Source organism: Callithrix jacchus, chromosome 5 (assembly GCF_049354715.1).
Source record: "Callithrix jacchus isolate 240 chromosome 5, calJac240_pri, whole genome shotgun sequence".
Lineage (NCBI taxonomy): Eukaryota > Metazoa > Chordata > Mammalia > Primates > Cebidae > Callithrix > Callithrix jacchus.
This window is the reverse complement of record NC_133506.1, coordinates 77234729-77254401: the sequence shown is the minus strand read 5'-3', so window position 1 is coordinate 77254401 and position 19673 is coordinate 77234729. Positions and strand designations below refer to the sequence as shown.

The 19673-nt window shown below is 48.9% G+C and overlaps 1 protein-coding gene across 1 annotated transcript; it reads left to right on the top strand.

Annotated features, from left to right (window-relative positions):
• The first annotated feature begins 401 nt into the window (after positions 1–401).
• Positions 402–10141, top strand: TMEM238L (transmembrane protein 238 like). The gene is made up of 2 exons (XM_054255852.2): positions 402–904; positions 9110–10141. Exon 1 carries the CDS (start codon positions 547–549, stop codon positions 784–786), a length of 240 nt encoding a protein of 79 aa, XP_054111827.1. The 5' UTR covers positions 402–546; the 3' UTR covers positions 787–904; positions 9110–10141.
• Positions 10142–19673: the final 9532 nt, after the last annotated feature.

Genomic DNA, 19673 nt, shown 5'->3' with positions numbered 1-19673 from the left:
ACTCTTGTCTATGTCCTTTACATAAAAGAGTTCCCAGCAAGGAAGAGAGTAGGGCAGACACATGAAGAGAAATGGAGACCCCACCACCCCACCCCACCTTATTAGATGAAGGAGCTGTGTCTCAGAAACAGGACACTCAGGCTCTCTGGCTCCCAGGTTAGAGAACAAGGCACAGAACAGTCCCTCCCCCAGAATCACAGGACCCCTGACTTGGCAAATTTATCCAAGGGCACTCTTGACTCCTCTGCCACGTGGATTGTTGGTTCCAGCAATGAGCAGCCCAATTAACAGTGATGTCAGATTGTTTGGGTCCAGATCATTCCTGAGCCATGAAACAGTTAAGAAATATCCTGCCCCACTGGCTGCCGTGCTCATAAAGGTAAACCAACGTGTACTTCCTTGTGGCTCCAAGACGCGCTGGCTCGCTCATTTGCTCACACCCAGCACACCCAGCAGGCAGAGAAGGCAGCAGCAGGCAGGACTGCCACCCTCCCATGCAAATCACCCCCAGGAGTGCAGCTGGGCTCCTCCCGCTCCTCCCGGGCAATGCTCCTGGGGAATCTGTGGGGAAGATGTCATCCTGGGCGCTGTGCGCTCTTCCTTGTCCTCGCCATCCTGCTCGATGCAGTCGGCCTTGTCCTTTTGCTTCTGGGAATCTTGGCCTCCCTGAGTTACTGGGACTTCCTTGTCTACACAGGGGCCCTGATCCTGGCTTTCAGCCTTCTGCTCTGGATCATCTGGTATTCCTGCAACATTGAGGTGTCCCCTGAGAAGCTGGACCTGTAGTTTGGCCATGGGAAGAGGAGGAGAGACACAGGTGCTGTATACAGACATGTCTGTGAACCTCGGGCTCTTGGGCACCAACACCTTGCAGCTTCTACCTAGCAAGTCCCACCAGGACCAGGTGAGTGCACACAAGACCTACCTGACAGGGTGGCCAGAGAGGCCTGGATAAGCAGGGCACAGCCAGGCCTCCTGAGGCTGCATGAGCAAGAGCGGGACACTGCACTCCCAACTAGGGATCCTGGGACCCTGGCCTCCCATCCCGCTGGGTGGACCAGCCAAGAGGACGTGGGGCAGGGGTTTTCTCCTCTGGGTCCTTTTTCCTTACCTAGTCTGGAAAGAAAGTCTCCACAGCCCCTTCCACCTCTGATATGCCACGAATAATCCTGCCTTCCAGGCAGAATGGGAAGTTATCCCTTTAGCTGGGAACTTGGGGTAAAAAAGACCCCATCTGTGTTCTCTGTTAGGGAGAAGCCCTGCTGGGGAGAAAAGTCAGGAGAGGATGGAAAGTTCCCCAGTGGCTCTTGTGCCCTTGCCATGCATGAAGGGGTGTGAACTGAGCTGCGGTAAAAGCAAACAGAGAAGAACCACCCAGAACGGTCCCTCTCACTCACTTCCTCCCTGCACCTGCCCAGATGGGATCCGTGAAGGCGGGTAGGGACTATTTCCCTCCATGCCCGCTGAGGGCACCTCCTCTGGCTGCATTGCTCCCACCCCACCCTCAGTCTCACGCACAGACAACACACGTGCCCAGCCAGCCCCCAAGACCCAGAAGTCAGGAGCCTTGGGCTTCATGGATTTTGTCAGCTGACTTGCACGTCACAGCTCAGTCTATTGCATGTAGCCAAAGAGGCAGATAGCTGTAAGATTTTTCACATCAAGACAGAGTCCCAAAGGTAGAGTGGTCTGGTCCTTACAACCCTGAATTAGAGATGGACAGCTCTCCCCAGGGGACTGAAGTCAGGGCCTGGTTCACTGGGCAGCCATACCCTCCTCCCCAGGTGGGCCCAACCTGCATACAGGTTCTTACTCCCTTAGCAAACTTAAGAGCAAAGGTCGTTGCTGAGTTGGAAGAAGGAAATAATAATTGTGTTTTCTCTGGGAGATTACATCTGACTCTCAGAACTCAGAGAAAAGAGCAGCAAACTGAAGAGGTCTCAGTAGAGTAAGGTAAGCCCATATCTAGTAAATGATGTAGAAAGAGACGAGAAGTCAGTCCCACTCTGATCCTCAACACTTGCTACCTTGGTGGTGATGGCCAGATAGCACACTCTAAGCCCGGGATTCTCATCTGTAAGATGAAGAGAATATCCCTGGCCCTTACTGCTGTAAGGTTCAAAAAGAGATGAGGCAGGGAAAGGCTCCACACTTGATATGGTTCTTACAGACATCAAGCATACAAAACACACAATCTGGGATGAGTTAACTGACCCAGAGTCCAAATGTGAAGTACCTTGGTGTCTCTCAACTTGGCAGTGGTGCAGGTTAATTCACACTTTGCATCACAAAGCTTCAAAGCAAAAAGAGACCCCCGATTTGCATGCTGGTACGTAGGAATGCGTAAGGCACTGTGCAAGACACTGGGGATACGACATGAGACACACGGGCCAGGCAGAGCGGCTCATGCCTGTGATCCCAGCCCTTTGGGAAGCCAAGACAGGCAGAACACTTGAGGTCACAAGTTCAAGACCAGCCTGGGTAACATGGTGAAACTCCATCTCCACCAAAAATACAAAAAGTTACCCGCACATGGTGATGCGTGCCTATAATTCCAGCTATTCAGAAGGCCTAGGCAGGAGGATTGCTGGAGCCCAGAAGGTGGAGGTTGCAGTGAGCTGAGATTATACCACTGTACTCCAGCCTGGGCAGCACACTGACACCCGCCTCAATTTAAAAAAAAAAAAAAAGAGAGACACAAGACATGGGGGCTCTACTTTTAGGGAGTTTACCATTGGGTGAGAAAGATAGACATTCACTAAAGAGTCACACTGACAGAACTACAATAACAAAGTCAGCTTGTGCTAGGAAGGTGAGGAGCATTCTCCCACGAGATACTCAATAGAGAAACTGACCCAGAAGGTGGAGTCAGGGAAGGCTTCCTGGAGGAGGTGATGTTAGGTTGAACACCAAAGGAAGCATGGGAGGTAAGTGGAAAGTCTTTCAGGGCGAGACAAAGTCTTGGGCAAAGATCCCGGAACAGGAAATAAAAGATGATGGGGAGATTGAAGGGCAGAGAGCAAATGTCAGAGAGGGTTAGGGCCCTGTGGTCTGCAGAGGCCAGATCTGCCACAGTCTTGAGGGTCCTCTGAAGGATTTTGGTCATTAGTTTAAGAACAATAAGAATCCATTGAAGAGGTGTAAGCAGAGGTAGGGGCTTAACATAGTAGACCTATGTTTCCAAAAGACCACCCTGACCACAGTGTAGGTTATTATGGTTAGGATTATCACCAGTTGAAACCCATTTCGGGAGTCAAGACAAGTGGCCAAACAACACAGAGTCCCCAGTGTGCGGCTCCGTGCCCTGCACACCTTTCCTCACTGAACAGAAGTTCAACAGCCCAGCATTGAAGAGCATGGGCAATACCCAGACTGCCTGGCTTGAGTCCAGTTTTACTTCTTTCTAGCAACGTGACGGGCAAATTCCTTCTCCTCTCTATGCCCCACTGTTCCAAATATGTAAAATGAAGATGGTGCTAATAATAGCCACTACGTCATAAAGAGGGTGCACAGATTAGGTGGATTAATATTTGTTCGGCACAATGCAAGTAATGACTAAATCAAGCGCCAGTCACGATGCAGGTAGCCAGCACATTACAGAGGGTGTGGTCTCCCTCCAAGGTAGACACCCCTTGAAGCGTTAGGATCAATCCTAATGGCAGTGTACAGCATTAGGATGTTTCAATAGGTATGAGACTAGATGCTGCTCCAGAATGCCAGGGTTTTGTCCTGGTTCAAAGGGCCTTCAAAAGTTGCCAGAGGTTCTTTATTGGGGCCAGGCACGGTGGCTCATGCCTGTAATCCCAGCACTTTGGGAGGCCGAGGTGGGCAAATCACAAGGTTAAGAGATTGAGACCATCCTGGCCAACGTGGTGAAACTCCGTCTCTACTAAAAATATAAAAATCAGCATAGTGGTGCATGCCTGTAGTCCCAACTACTTGGGAGACCAAGGCAGGAGAATCACTTGAACCCGGGAGGTGGAGGTTGCAGTGAACTGAGATTACAGCTTGTGACAGAGTGAGACTTCGTCTCGAAAAAAAGAAAAAGAAGTTCTTTGTTGTATTCTTTGTTGAACCACCATCCCCTGCCACATTTCAGGGATGGCCCAGAGTGACAGATTCATGTGTGCTGAGACCTGATGTTGGGGAGGCTGCTCACTTATGAAGCTGCCCAACCCTCCTCCCCCCATGGCCTTGGGCGAGTCATTTTACTTCCCTGTAGAACAAGAGATGTGGTTTCCAATGGAGGTTTCGAACTGCGCTTTGCCGATGTTCCTGGGAGGGGTTTGGGGCTGTGGTGAGGGGCAGAAGGAGGAGACAGGAGTCCGGCAGCCCTACCCATCCACAACACACATTTTACCCGGAACAGCGGTGTTCTCAGCAGCTTTGCACATTAAACTGGCACGTAAGGCTTTATATGAATGCAAGCTTCTGATGCCAAAAAATTTTGGAAAAACAACTCATCTCAGTTCCCTTACAGTCTATGACCTTTGGCCTGCATGTCAACACCAGACATATTCACGATTTACGGGTAGATTGTAACTGGCTTCGCCAGCTCTCTCATTCTCAGAGTGGGGTAAAAGGAAAGAATGTGGGCTCCCTGGATTCAGAGCTGATGCCAACATTCCCAGCTCAGCCTTCAGAGGCTCTCTAAGATGAAGTTGAGGCTGGGTGTGGTGACTCACACCTGTAATCCCAGCACTTTTGGAGGCCAAGGCCAGAGGATCACTTGAGGCCAGGAGCTCAAGACCAGCCTGGCCAACATACTGAAACCCCGTCTCTACTAAAAATACAAAAGATAGCTGGGCATTGTGGTGCGTGCCTGTAGTCCCAGCTACTTGAGAGGCTGAGGCAAGAGAATTGCTTGAACCTGGGAGGCGGAGGTTGCGGTGAGCCGAGATTGCGCCACTGGACTCCAGCCTGAACAGCAGAGCGAGACTCCATCTCAAAAAAAAAAAAAAAAAAATGAGGTTGATAGAACCTGCTCCCACCCTGCCCCAGAGATGAAGAGGTCCCATGCCTGGTCAGGACAAGCCCTCTGCCCACACAGCCTGCATGTTTCCCCAAAGACAGAGGGCAGGGTGGCTGGTGGCTAAGCCTCAAAGGCCCCCCTAAGACGTTTCAGGGTGAGTGGCTTATTTTTATAGCCCAACTGTGCTCCAAGAGAGACTGGCTGCCATTTCTTGGTTGCCGTATTTTCAGATTTTTTTTTTGCTCCATTTTCCACTTCCTAATCATTTCCTGCAGATAAAGATAAGCCCCAGGCAAAGTCAGATAAAAACTCTTGTCCTTTTATAATAGAGGGTCCAAGACTACACGCCCAAACAATACACACACACTAACACCTCACACATACACACACGTCCCTCCTCTACTGCACGTGTGTTCATGCACACACAAACACACTCCACATGCTCACACCTACCACACACCTGGAAACACGCACTCACAGAAACAAACACAAACACACCCACTCCTACACCAACCAAAGCCAAAAGGCATGGAAGGCTCACAGCCTTGAGCCTTGGAAAATGAAACTTGTTCCTCCACTTCGATTTTTTCCAACAGGCAGCCTCTCCCCACTGCCCATGGAGGAGGCCAGTGGAGCTGCCAAGTCAGCTCAAAGGTGAGCCCGGTAAAAAGCCTTCCTCACCTCCTCACCTCCTGGCCCCTTGCAGATGCGGTGCCAGGGCTCCGTGGAGGAGCAAACATTTTTCTAATATCTACAGGGATTTTTAATCTAAGGGGAGAGATAAAGCATGTGCATGATACTTTACAAAGTCTACATGGGAAAATGCATTGTGGGAGATAAGCATAGTCTTGCCAGGGCTCTGAAAAGAGAAAGGAGGCACAGAGCCTCCTGGCTGGGTGGAAGCATGCAGTGTGCAGTTCTGGCCGGGCTCCTGAGGAACAGGTAAGAATGTGATAAGCAGAGATGGCACAGGGACAGCGGCAGTGGGCGGTGGGTAGGGAGGCAGTACAGGCAAAAGGAAGGACTGCAGAAACAGAAGAATTAGGGCATTCAGGAAAAGCTAAGCGGGCACATTTCCTTTTGGGATGGGGTCTTCAATGATGACTGTGCAGGACTTTGAACACCAGGCGAGGATGCTGACACTGGGTGAGGAGGGAGGAGCCTTCAATGGCTTTACATACTAGAGAAAGGCATGATCAAGCTTTGCCTGTGGAAGGGTAACTCAGCATCGTGTGCAGAATGGGTGAAAGCGAAGCAACAGTGAGACAGCGAGGCCATTCAGTAAGCTCAGGTGGCAGGTAATAAAAGGGCTCGAGCTGAAGTGATGGCCACAGAGGGGAGAGGAGAAGAGCAGAGAGACTGCGTGAGTGGAGGACAGCCTGTCCTGTTCTACAGCAGGTCGGGGTGGCATTGCAAAAAGCACCCCTGGGGCATTGAATGAGGGAGGTCAGGAGAAGGCATGAGTTTGTTTAAAATAATGCATTTTGCCCATCCATGATAGACTGGATAAAGAAAATGTGGCACATGTACACCATGGAATACTATGCAGCCACAAAAAGGATGAGTTCATGTCCTTTGCAGGGACATGGATGAAGCTGGAAACCATCATTCTCCGCAAACTGACACAAGAACAGAAAACCAAACACCGCATGTTCTCACTCATAAGTGGGTGTTGAACCATGAGAACACATGGACACAGGGAGGGGAACATACACTCGGGCCTGTCAGGGGGTGGGGGGCCTAGGAGAGGGATAGCACAGGGTCGGGGGATTGGGGAGGGCTAACAGTAGGAGAAATCCCTAATGTAGATGATGGGGGATGGAGACAGCAAACCACCATGGCATGTGTGTACCTATGTCACAATCCTGCACAACCTGCACATGTACCCCAGAACTTAAAGTATAATTTTAAAAGATGCATTTTCTTTTGAACATGCAGAGTTTGATATGCAAATGGTGTATGAGCAGAACTACATAATTGGCATTGACTCTGCAGATTTGAAACTCAAAAGAGAAATCAGGTGTGGAGAGGGAGGTAAGGGGTGGAGACGACTGTGGATGAGGCTGCAGAGGGTAAGCAGGAGGAGAGAAAAGGGATTGGGAGAGTGAGAAAGGGAAGGAAGGAAGGAAGGAAGAAGGAAGGAAAGAAGGAAGAAAGGAGAAAAGAATACTAAGATTCACTGAACCAGGCCCTAGGGTGGCACATTACCCAATTTCACCCTATCAACAAGGCCTGAGGAAAGTATTATTATTATTATCATCATCATCATCATCATCATCATTATTCCCCTCATACAGATAAGAATAAGGAGGCCAGGCTCGGTGGCTCATGCCAGTAATCCCAGCACTTTGGGAGGCTGACGCGGGTGGATCACCTGAGGTCCAGAGTCCCAGACCAGCCTGACCAACATGGAGAAAGCCCGTCTCTACTAAAAATACAAAATTAGCTGGGCATGGTGGCGCATGCCTATAATCCCAGATACTTGGGGGCTGAGGAGGAGAATTGCTTGAACCCGGGAGGCAAAGGTTGCAGTAAGCTGAGATTATGCCATTGCACTCCAGCCTGGGCAACAAGAGTGAAACTCTTGTCTCAAAAAAAAAACAAAAAATGGATAAGATGTATGGAGGCTAAGTAACTTGCCCATTGTAATGGATCTAGGCAGTGACAGAGCCAGATTGTGAAACTGGGCATATCTGATCCTAATGTTTATGCTCTTTCCACAAGACCGGGGATTGGCAACTACAGCCAACCTCCTGTTTTTGTAGAGTTTCATTGGAGCACAGCCTGGCTCATTCACTCACATGTTATCTACGGCTGTTTCATGCTATAGCGGCAGGGTCGAGCAGGGGTAACAGAGACCATGTGACCTTTAGAGCCTATGACATTTACTACCTGGCCCTTGACAGAAAACATATGCCAGCCCCTGGCCTAGCCACGTATGCTTCCTATGGGAGCCAGGGCAGAACCTTGAGCCATGCCTGCATGTGGAGAACGGGAAAATGAAGGCAGATGGAAGAGCCCAAATGAAAGTTCCCGGTAATAATAAGGAAGAGGCATTATGCCAATGGCAAAGAGGACAAAGAAGGATGCGTTATCAAGAGTGAGGGGAACTTCCCATCGAATGCTTCAAAGCCCTCAAAAAAGGCTGAAGCCTGAGGAGAGGCAGTTAGACAGACACAGCAATGTGTCTTTCTCAGTAAATGGTGGGGACCAGACAGGGCATGGTGACTCGCACCTGTAATCCCAGAACTGTGGGAGGCCGTGGCAGGTGCACCACCTGAGGTCGGGAGTTCAAGACCAGCCTGACCAACATGGAGAAACCCTGTCCCTACTAACAATACAAAATTAGCTGGGTGCATGCCTATAATCTCAGCTACTCAGGAGGCTGAGGCAGGAGAATCGCTTGAGCCTGGGAGGCGGAGGTTGCCATGAGCTGAGATCGTACCATTACACTGCAGCCTGGGCAACAAGAGTAAAACTCCCTCTCAAAAAAAAAAAAATGGTGGGGACAGGAATCAGATGATGCTTCTTATGAGGTGGCTGAAGATGTGTGAGGAGTGAGCACAGATTCATCTTCAAAGTATTTGGTGATGAGATTAAGAGGGCAGGGCAGTCATCTGCTGGCATAACTGCTAAGGTGCGAATTTTTAGAGAAGGGATATGGAGAATTGAGCAAGATGGTAAGTGGAGGAGAGAAAGCCAGTAGGGAGGAAAAGAGGATGCTGAAGTGACAGACGAAGATGAACTTGTGATCACATCCAAGGTGGAGGTGGCAGACAGAATTCAGAGACCAGAGAGAGGTAGGCATCAGCTTTGCCTGCAAGGAAGGGTAAGGAGAGGGAACTAAGATTTGATGAGAATCTTGATATGTATTAAGCCAATCACTTACTTTCATGATCTCATTCAGTGCTTACAACTCTGTGAGTTAGAAATTCAAATGCCCATTTTGCAGGCAAAGGAAACAGTCTCACATCGTTTCAGGGCTAGCCCACGATAACTGTCATAGAGAGGCAGCTCTAGCATTCAAACCTAAGTCTGGCAACTCCAAAGACCATGCTGGTTTCACCACACGCAGGCTTGAAATTGATGGATTTGGGGTGGGGACTGATCTGTTTTATCTTCGTTTGTTCCACACAGGTCCCATCTGATGAAGGAGAATCAGTTCAAGGAGATGCGCTCTCTTTACAGCACACCCTTTAACAGCATCCAGGAGGAACAAGAAGCTGCAATGCTGAGGCTTTTAAAGTATTCACAAGGATGCCCAAGAATGGCCGTGATGCCAGGCTTCTGGCAGGTTCCAGGCTCCATCAGGAGCCCAGCATCCCTGCACCAGACCTGACACTGTTGCTGCTGTCTCAGCTGTCTATGAAGGGCCTGAGTAGCTATCAAGTTATGGCAGCAGCTCTGCAGGGGGCTTAGACACCAAAAGAGAAGTCTCATCCTCTGCAGTTCTTCTTGTCAATGTCCTGGTGTCAGTGTCAAAACACTGAGAACCAAGCACAAGCACCAAAGTCCAAATGGGATCTCCTGCGAGCACATATCAAGCAGTATTGTTGCTGTTTCTCCTCGTTGGCTCTTTGGACAGACTGTGTGGGCTCCTGGAAGGCTCCACTGTATCTATCCTTTGATACTGTCCAGTTGGCACATGGTGACATATTCCAACATGTTGATTGCAAACGTGAATGTACAGCCAATGCTGTGTGTGGGAGGACTCTCTCCTCCTCGGTGGGGGCCACACGGGGCCCTATTAATGCAGCCCCATTTGTTTGCACAGCCCCGCCATGCAGTGGCTCATATTGAGCTTTTAACCAACTAACCTCCTGCGCGTTTTTCTGACAAGCCGGCGAGGCCTCTGCTATACTGTCCTTGTGTCATTCATTTTATGACCCTAAGAGCAGGACTGTTTTTATCTTAAGTTATGTCTGGTCAAGTACAGCCCAAGGACAGCAACTCTGAGGGTCAAGCCTGGTAGGCTAACCAGATAGATATGCTCGGCTTCGTCATCCACCGGAGCCTGACTGCCTCACTAATTTATATTTCCCCGGTCTAATGTATTTTTATTTATATTTCACCCTTAGAGTGTATGTGTTTCTTATAAGCTGCCTCTGATCTTTCATGGTGTGAGGTGGTTACCTCAATAAAGTAGATTTGGCCTTTGTTTTCATGTAACAGGACGTATTCCCGAGTCTTCATGATTTCATGATAGTTCTCACAGTTTTAGCACATCCTCTTCCCAACTGTTTAACTGGCCCTGGTGCAAATCCTGGAATTCTACCCTCAGTCAGGTGCCTCCAGGAAAGGAACACATAGAACACGATGTGCTAAAGACAGCAAGGCCGGGCGCAGTGGCTCACGCCTGTAATCCCAACACTTTGGGAGGCTGAGGCAGGTGAATCATGAGGTCAAGAGATCGAGACCAGCCTGACCAACATAATGAAACCCCGTCTCTACTAAAAATACAAAAATTAGCTAGGTGTGGTGGTGCGCGCCTGTACTCCCAATTATTTGGGGGAGGCTGAGGCAGGAGAATTATTTGAACCCGGGAGGTGGAGGTGGCAGTGAGCTGAGATCTTGCCACTGCACTCCAGCCTGGGGAACAGAACAAGACTGTGTCTCAAAAAAAGAAAAAAAAAGAACACAGAGCACAGGTTATCCTGATACCATGGAGTCTTCTGGCATCTCTGTGCTCTGCCACCAGCCTAGCGTCTCTGAATTGGGCTGGCCTCAGAAACCTGATGAGCTATCACAAAAGAGCATTGCTGTTATGGAATTCAGAAGAAATATTTCTTTCCTACTCAGAATCTTCCTCAACCACTTGTAATCCTCTCCATCTTCCCAGTTGGAAGTCTCTGTGCCTGAGCTGACTATACACCGTGAGGGGCCAGAGCCTCTTACTTGGGGCTCTAAAATTCACAGGGAAGGAAAAGTTGCATGTAATCAAAACCAGTCTGAAAAATTCCTTGGGAAGACATTGTGTGGGAGGTCACATGACTTCTCTTAAAGAGTCCAGCATAGTTGTTTTGCTTTGATTCTAGAAGTGGAACCGTTTTCTGTTTTCTTTGGCTGGGTACCAAATGCAGTCATTGGCTCTCATTTAGTAGAAGCCAAATTGTTAAAAATCTGCGAATCTTAAAAACTAGGATCCCACTCTGGCCAGAGTGTATGTTCACATCTAAGAGAGACTGAAGGAGCTGAGAGTGGCTAAGCAGCAGACTCCGACCTCACATGTCACACTCACTCTAGGGTATTTCCCACACCTTTCTCACACACTTGGGCTGTTAGTCTGCCAGTTAAACACATATATGATGGTTCTCCATGTAGAGCATTTGTTCGACTCAATTAGAGGCCATGCCACTTGTGAGAATGACTATACAATAAATGTGATAATAGGAGTAAGGGGTGAATTAAATGCAGTCCCTGCTGATTACTTACTAGTCTTTAGCCTGCAGGAAAAAAAGGGAGGCCCACAGAGGAAGATTTCCTGGAATTTGTCATTGACCACCCAGCAACCACATTAAAGAACTGGAACTCAGCTGGGCATGGTGGCTCACACCTGTAATCCCAGCACTTTGAGAGGCCGAGATGCGCAGATCACGAGGTCAAGAGATCAAGACTATCCTGGCCAGCATAGTGAAATCCCATCTCTACTAAAAATATAAAAATTAGCTGGGCATGGTGGCGGGTGCCTGTAGTCCCAGCTACTCGGGAGGCTGGGGCAAGAGAATCGCTTGAACCCAGGAGGCGGAGGTTGCAGTGAGCTGAGATCACACCACTGCAGTCCAGCCTGGGTGACAAAGCAAGACTCCATCTCAAAAAAAAAGAAGAAGAAAAGAACTGGAACTGAGAAGGGACACCTATCCAGTGCATGTGGAAATTGTAGAGCAATCCCTCCCAGGCAAGGCTTTATCCAATAGCTGAGCATCTGCAAGGAGGACACCACTCAGAGACTCCTAACAGTACAGAATTAGACGACAGGAGCCCTGAAGCCATCTTAAAAACCACGAAGCCATGCTTCTCCAATTGTATGCAAATCACTTAAGGATATTGTTTAAATGCAGATTCATCATGGCTCCTGCTTCGAATCCCCGCACTTTGGGAGGCCGAGGTGGGTAGATCACTTGAGTCCAGGAGTTTGAGACCAGTATGGGCAATGTGCTAAAACCCAGTCTCTACAAAAAAAAATACAAAAATTAACTGGGCCAGTTAGCATGTGCCTGTTATCCCAGCTACTTGGGAGGCCTGTAATCCCAGGCAGGAGGATCACCTGAGCCTGGGGTAGTTGAGGCTGCAGTGGGCCGTGATCACACCACTGCACTCCAGCTGGCGTGACAGAGTGGAATCCTGTCTCAAAAAAAAAAAAAAATGCAGATTCAGATTCAGTAGATCTGGGGAAGGGCCCAAGACTGCATTTCTAACAAGCTGTCAGGCCATGCTGCTGCTACTGGTTCTTGAGACACTTTGAAGAGAGAGGCTCTCAAGCAACCCCATCATTTCAGGGCTGGGGAAACTGAAACTGCAGGCAGAGCGGTTTTACCAAGTTCAAGCAACTGAAAAGTGACAGATCCTGGTCTGGAGCCCAGATCTCCAGGCTGCCAGTCAAGTCTTCTTGTCTTTTCATAAATGGCTGACTGGTTTCTCCAGAGCCCTGCGGAGCCTCAAGCAGAACAAGCAAGTGAGCAGGTCAGCAACTGCGGAAGTGAGACACGCTCATGCTGCGGATGAGTCATGCACCTTCACCCTTCGGGCCTCACCCGGGCTGTGCCGTGTGCCCAGGAAGGAGCAGGCCTCCATGCTGCTTTGTGTCACTTCACATGCCACAGCGCTGAGGCCATGGGTGCCCATCACACAGGGCAGGGAGAGAGGAGGAAATAGGAAGGGCCACAATGCCACCAAGCAGGGCCACATTAATCTGGGCTACGTCTGATCTGGACTCGTCCTCCCAGAAAGCTCTCCACCAAAGGGTTGGGCATGGGGAGCCTCTTACTGTTCTCCAGCCCCATCTCATGGCCCCTCCTCCTGTCCATTTCCTCTGGAGGCAATTGGGTCTTTTCAGTGACCTGAACTCTGTCCACTCTGCCACTTACAGGCTGAGTGACTATAGGTAGCCCTCTCCTGTTAGGAGGCAATCATAACAACATCACAATCACAAGTGAGCCAGCACTGGCCTTGAGGACTTCTGCAACCTCCTGAATTGGCAAATACCTTTGGGAGGCCGAGTTGGGTGGATCACGAGGTCAAGAGATCGAGACCATCCTGGTCAACACAGTGAAACCCCATCTCTACTAAAAATACAAAAAATTAGCTGGGCATGGTGGTGCATGCCTGTAATCCCAGCTACTCAGGAGGCTGAAGCAGGAGAATTGCTTGAACCCAGGAGGCGGAGGTTGCAGTGAGCCGAGATTGCACCATTGCACTCCAGCCTGGGTAACAAGAGCGAAACTCCGTCTCAAAAAAAATAAAGAAGGTATCATTTCCCCTTTGTAGAAATCAAAATGTAGAGCTGTAAACCTTAGGCCATTTCTTCCTGATTCTAGGGCTATAGACCTGTCATTTTTAAAGCTATTTAAAGTAAAATTGGTCGGGCACAGTGGCTCACTCCTATAATCCCAACACTTTTTGGGAGGCTGAGGCGGGTGGTCGAGACCAGCTTGACCAACATGGTGAAATCCCATCTCTATTAAAAATACAAAATTATCCAGGCAAAGTGGTGCATGCCTATAATCCCAGCTACTCTGGAGGCTGAGGCAGGAGAATCACTTGAACCTAGAAGGCAGAGGTTGTGGTGAGCCAAGATCGAGTCATTGCACTCCAGCCTGGGCAACAAGAGTGAAACTCCATCTCAAAAAATAAAAACAAAATAAAGTAAGATCTGCCATAATGATCAAGTTCACATTTCACACAACCTCATCCCCATGGCTATTGCAGAGATGACCAACAGGACCCACAAAACCAGGGGAAGGTGGTCATACTAGGTGGAAGGGCAGCCTACCCCCAAATCAGTAGCCTCAAAGCCCCTCGGGTTGAACTCATCTCTCAGTGAAATTACAGTACAGTGGAGGAAGGGGAGCTTAGGTTGCCTGGATCACAAGCTGACCTCCACCACTGAGGAAGGCTCAGAAATGTATTTGTATGAAGGACCAAAGAGCCTCTTGGGTAAAAACAAACCCTAAGGGTACAGGGAGTCAGGCAAACCGGCTTGGCCTGGTATCAGACACTTTGTACAGGTATGTTCAGCTTCCTTTACCTTCCAACTGTGTTTGTTCACAGGGAAAAAAGGCTGAGAGAAGGGATAGACTGAATTGGGTTGGGGGGCAGGGAACATACTCTACATGATACTAAGATATAATCTCAGCACTTGAAGGTATCCAACATACACTTGTGTTTGTTCCCCATAGACATGGTAATAATCTGGCAGAAAAATAAAACAATAGCTGCCAACTAGTAGCTGACTGAAGTTGTTTATGAGCTGAATCAGTTCTTCTAAGACTTCCAGAAGTTTCTTGGCAGGGCAGGCACACAAGGGGAATAGGTACCAGCCAGGAAAGCAAGGATAACAACAAACCACGCCTTGTCAGGAATACTGAGAAGAAAGGCTCAAATACCAGAAGCTGAACCTGAATCTGGGAAATGCCAAAGCTTTGCTAAGTGAGCAAATACATCTGTGCACTGTATTTCATTGCCTGATGTCCACACTCTTGTAAACTATCATTTTATATGTCTTTGTTTGTTGATTGGTTGTTTGCTATTTCAGGCAGGAGCATAAATCCAGTCTTTGTTATTCCATCTTAGCCAGAAGTAGAGGGGAATCCTTGTTTCACCACCAGGCTTTTGTCGTCGCTCAGAGAGAGAAAATCGGAATGGCAGAAAGAGCACTAGGTCAGGAGTCAGCAAGTGTGGTTTCCAGTCCAGGCCCTGGGGCCTCTGGTGAGTCTTTTTACAGCTTAGAGTGATTTTACATCTCAGCTTTCTCACGTGAAGTTTGTATAAGAGTGGTGCCTCACCTGTGTACAGTGGCTCACACCTGTAATCCCAGCACTCTGGGAGGTCTAAGCGGGTGGATCACCTGAGGTCAGGAGTTTGAGACCAGCCTTACCAACATGATGAAACACCATCTCTACTAAAATACAAAAATTAGCCGGGCGTGGTGGCGGCCACCTGCAATCCCAGGTCCTTGGGAGGCTGAGGCAGGAGAATCATTTGAACCCAGGATGTGGAAGTTGTGCACAGATCCAAGGGCTAAACAAAGGGAATGGCCAATAGCAGATGCCTCTGACATTACAGCAGCCACATGGTCACAGGCTTACATGCATTCCTTTATTCAACAAAGGGTCATCTCAGGCCTCATTCCAGCCCGGGTCCCAAAGACTGCCTCCACCGGAATGTGGAAGGTTCCTTACCATTTAACGCTGGTAACTTTCAGAAAAGGAAGGGGGAAGTAGGGTACAGATTCCCACTGGGGCCACCCCCACCACTGGACCTCTCTGCCGTAGCCCATGCTGCACTGGTCTGTGTGTACCCAAACCCCCCAAGTCAGCATGCGCACAAATAATGTGCATGTCATTTCTACACACCATAAGTTAACACCTCAGATGCCGAATGTGGCCTGCCTCTGCTTTCCAAGTTTAGGCACCCAGTTTACAATTATCTCTTTTCTTTCCTTTCTTGGCTCTTTTTCTTCAAACTGGCTGCTCCTGCACCAGCCCAAGCCCTCAGGAACAACTCATACCTATTTTACCTGCTTCACTTCCAGCCCAAGCCACAGGCTTATCCCACAATGAAAAGGACAGAGGGCCTCCTCCAAAGCTTTTCAGTGTGCTGGGCATATACCCAACATGCACAGCTGCAGCTTGGATGTTCTTTCACCCCTGACCCCTCTTTCTGACTAATCTCCTCCACCCCGCATCAATCTCCTTTCCCAAGTTCACATCCCTGGCTGCAGCTATTCAGAATCTGAACTCTGACCCCTACACAGAACCTCTCACTCTGAAGAAGAGTCCGGGGCTACAACACCCAACTCCAGTCCTCCGTGGCTCCCTGGGAACATTAGAGCAGTGATTCTCAAAGTGCAGTCCCTGGATCAGCAGCCTCAGCCTTCCCAAAGAACTTGCTAGAAATGCAAAGACTTAGACCAGGCACAGTGGCTCATGCCTGTAATCCCAGCACTTTGGGAGGCCAAGGCGGGCGGATCACCTGAGGTTGGGAGTTTGAGACCAGCCTGACCATCATGGAGAAACCCCTCTCTACTAAAAAATACAAAATTAGCCAAGCGTGGTGGTGCATGACTATAATCCCAGCTACTTGGGAGGCTGAGGCAGAAGAATCGCTTGAACCGGGGAGACAGAGGTTTCAATGAGCCAAGATCTCACCATTGCACTCCTCCAGCCTGGGCAACAAGTGAAACTCTGTCTCAAAAAAAGAAAAAAGAAAGAAAAGAAATGCAAAGACTTTAGCACTATATAGGGAAACCAACTCATCCCAGTTTTTCTAGGGTTTTCTTGGTTTCAGTATTGAAAATTCCATATCCTGAGAACTCTGATCAGCCCTGGGCAGACCAGACTGGCTGGTCATCCTAACTTTACCTGGGCCTGCTGAAGGAGCAGCTGTGGGGGTGGGGGTCAGCAGTGGGTGTTTAAAAAGCCCTCCATGGGATTCTGATGCCTGCTCAAGTCTTAGAACTTCACCATACAGGTCTTTTGATGCTGAACTTGTGCCTGCCTGGGGGCTGCCCTCCGGCCAAATCCCTCTTTTCCATCCTCTCTCTGGGCACAGGAAAGCAAACCCAGTCACCTGGAGTCCTCCCCAGGCAGTACCAGCCCGAAGCAGCTCTATCAGCTGAGAAGAACCTCATGTCCTGTCCAGCTCGTACTGTCTTAAGTCACCTGCAACGGGTGTCCTCGCCAGCTAGGGGGACGCACTCGTTTCTCCTCCCATCTCTTTTACATTTCAGTTTTCAAGAAAATCGAGTTTCCCTTTGTTTAGGGAAAAGTCATGTGGGATGGGGGGAGATGCTGGGCCTAGTGTACAAGAAAGGAGGGAAGAGGTAGGAGAGGCTGGATGGGGTGGGGGAAGGGGAAAAGGTGTTGAGGGAATGACATTGGTGAGGGAAGGATTAAAAGAAGGCTGGGAAGGAGAACAGAGGTGGCAAAGCCGTGGAGGGGAGAAAGTGAGATGGGAGTAAATGGGAAAAAGGTGATTCTCAAAGTGTGGTTCCAGTGGACCAGCTGCCGCAGTAGCCCCTGGGTACTGGTGAGACATGCAGATTCTCAGTCTCACCACAGACCTACTTAATCAGAAACTCTGGTGCTGCATCCCTGTGTCTGCATTTTAAAAAGTTTTTCCAGTCAGTCACGGTGGCTCAGTCCTGTAATTCCAGCACTTTGGGAGGCCGAGGTGGGCTGATCAGTAGATGGAGACCATCCTGGCTAACATGGCAAAACCCTGCCTCTATTAAAAATGCAAAAAGTTAGCTGGGTGTGGTGGCATGCGCCTGTAATCCCAGCTACTCAGGAGGCTGAGTAGCGGGAAGATTGCTTAAACCAGGAAGTGGAGGTTACAGTGAGCCAAGATTGCGCCACTGCACCCCAGCCTGGATGACAAAGAAAGACTGTCTCAAAAAAAAAAAAAAAAAAAACCCACAGTCTTCCCAGTAACTCTGATGCAGGCTACAACTTGAGTACTGCTGGGAAGAACAATTCTATTTCTTTAAGCAAGAATCTTGCCCACCTTGAAGCTAGGTTTTCTCCTTGTTTTCAAATTTCTGCCTGGTCATGGTGGCTCAAGAGCGAGATGGGGACTCTCCTAATGTGGCTGTCTCACATAACACCTCTTGCTGCTGACGTAAAGACTTCCTGAGTCACGCATTGGGACAAATGGCTGTGACATCTGGCTTTCCCTCCATGGCTCTCCCTGTGCTGCAGGTCCCACCAGCCTAGGGCAGCTCTAGACTGGACTGCCTCTGGTGCTGCGTCATTTCCAGATCTAGTCAATATCAAAAAATATCCTCTTTCCCTGGTCTTGACATAGTTTGTCTGCCAAAGAGACTGTAATCATTAAGGAATAATTAATTCATTTCCCCATGATTTATTAATCAAATATATCCATAACCCATAACTGGGTATACAAAAAGCATAAAACAGATGTATTATGAGTTCCAGTAGAGTTTTTGAAACATTTAAAACAATCCATTACAATTTCCATAAACCCCTGGGGATCCGGGAGGAACAAATGAAACCAGAGATTCAGATTTCAAAGGCCTATGTGAACATAGGTAGCAAAAGAAGCAATCAACTAACTGCGTGTGGGCTCTTGTCATTCTCCCCCAACCTCGGCTACTCAGGACTTTGTCCCCTTTCACAAACCCCACCTCTTCCCTTTTCTGGGAATCCCCAAATGGCATCTCACGCGGGCTCACAAACACAGCCAGTACTAACCCAGTGGTCTGCGGGCTGGCTGCTACTTTGCATGTCCCCACTGCTCAGCCTTTCCCAACCTGGCAGCCCCTACTAGACCCCACTTCTACCTCCTGAAAAATAGGGCTTTATTCTTCACCATTAACTCCACCAGAAGGATGCAGTGGCTCATGTACTGTAATCCTAGCACTTTAGGAGGCCAAGGCGGGCAGATCACAAGGTCAGGAGTTCGAGATCAGCCTGGCCAACATGGTGAAACCCCCATCTCTCCCAAAAATACAAAAATTAGCTGGGCGTGGCAGCACATACCTGTTTTAGTCCCAGCTACTTGGGAGGCAGAGGTAGGAGAATCACTTGAACTAGGGAGGTGGAGGTTGCAGTGAGCTGAGATTGTGCCACTACATTCCAGCCTGGGTGAAAGAATGAGACTTTGTCTCAAAAAAAAAAAAAAAAAAAATCCACCAGAAAATGCCAGACTTCATGGCAGTATGGCAGAGTGGGGAGGCAAGGCCCTGTGCCCCAGTCGTCCCTTCTGTCACAGCAATCTCAGAGCGACGCTGCTTGGGCCAAAGTATGATTCAAGGTGCTAGAAAACTATATTTCCCATTTCTACCCCCAGGGCCCTGCTCACACAGGAATTCATGGCAGAGTGGAGCAGGGAGGCAGAGGGAGTTATGGAGACCATGTGCTCAGGAACCCTTTTCCCGTCCCATGACAAAGGCTTTACCCCTGCTTATGGCTGGAGGGGCCTGCCCCCTCCTTGCTTGGGATACTTGTCAACCAACACATCTTAATAACAGAGGAAAGAAGAACCAAGACCTGGGGATGGAAGTGGGAGATGCCTGCTTCGAACAAGGAATATCTTGAAAACCTCTTTTTATCATTAAAATATGTATGACTGTTACCTTTTACTCCATCATACACTTGTGCTTGTTCACTATGTTTTAAATGTCCTCAGATCTTCAAGTAAAATGGCATCAATCTACCTGTGGGTTTAACTTTCCTCCAGCACAGTGATGCGGGCCCCCAGACAGCCATACGGCACGGCTGAGAAGGAATTCTCATGGCTGGCAGCAATTCTGTGTCATAGGCTGGGAGGCTGTTGATTAAGAAGTTTCAGATTAATCAGGGCTGAAGATCAAGAGGCACCACTTTCTTTTTCTTTTTTTTTCTTTTTTTTTTGAGATGGAGTCTTGCTCTGTCACCCAGGCTAGAGTACAGTACATGATCCCAGCTCATTGCAACCTCCACCTTCTGGGTTTAAGTGATTCTTCTGCCTCAGCCTTTCAAGT

Excerpts from the sequence above, each read along its gene's own strand:
- TMEM238L (XM_054255852.2), top strand. The coding sequence starts at position 547 with ATGCTCCTGGGGAATCTGTGGGGAAGATGTCATCCTGGGCGCTGTGCG.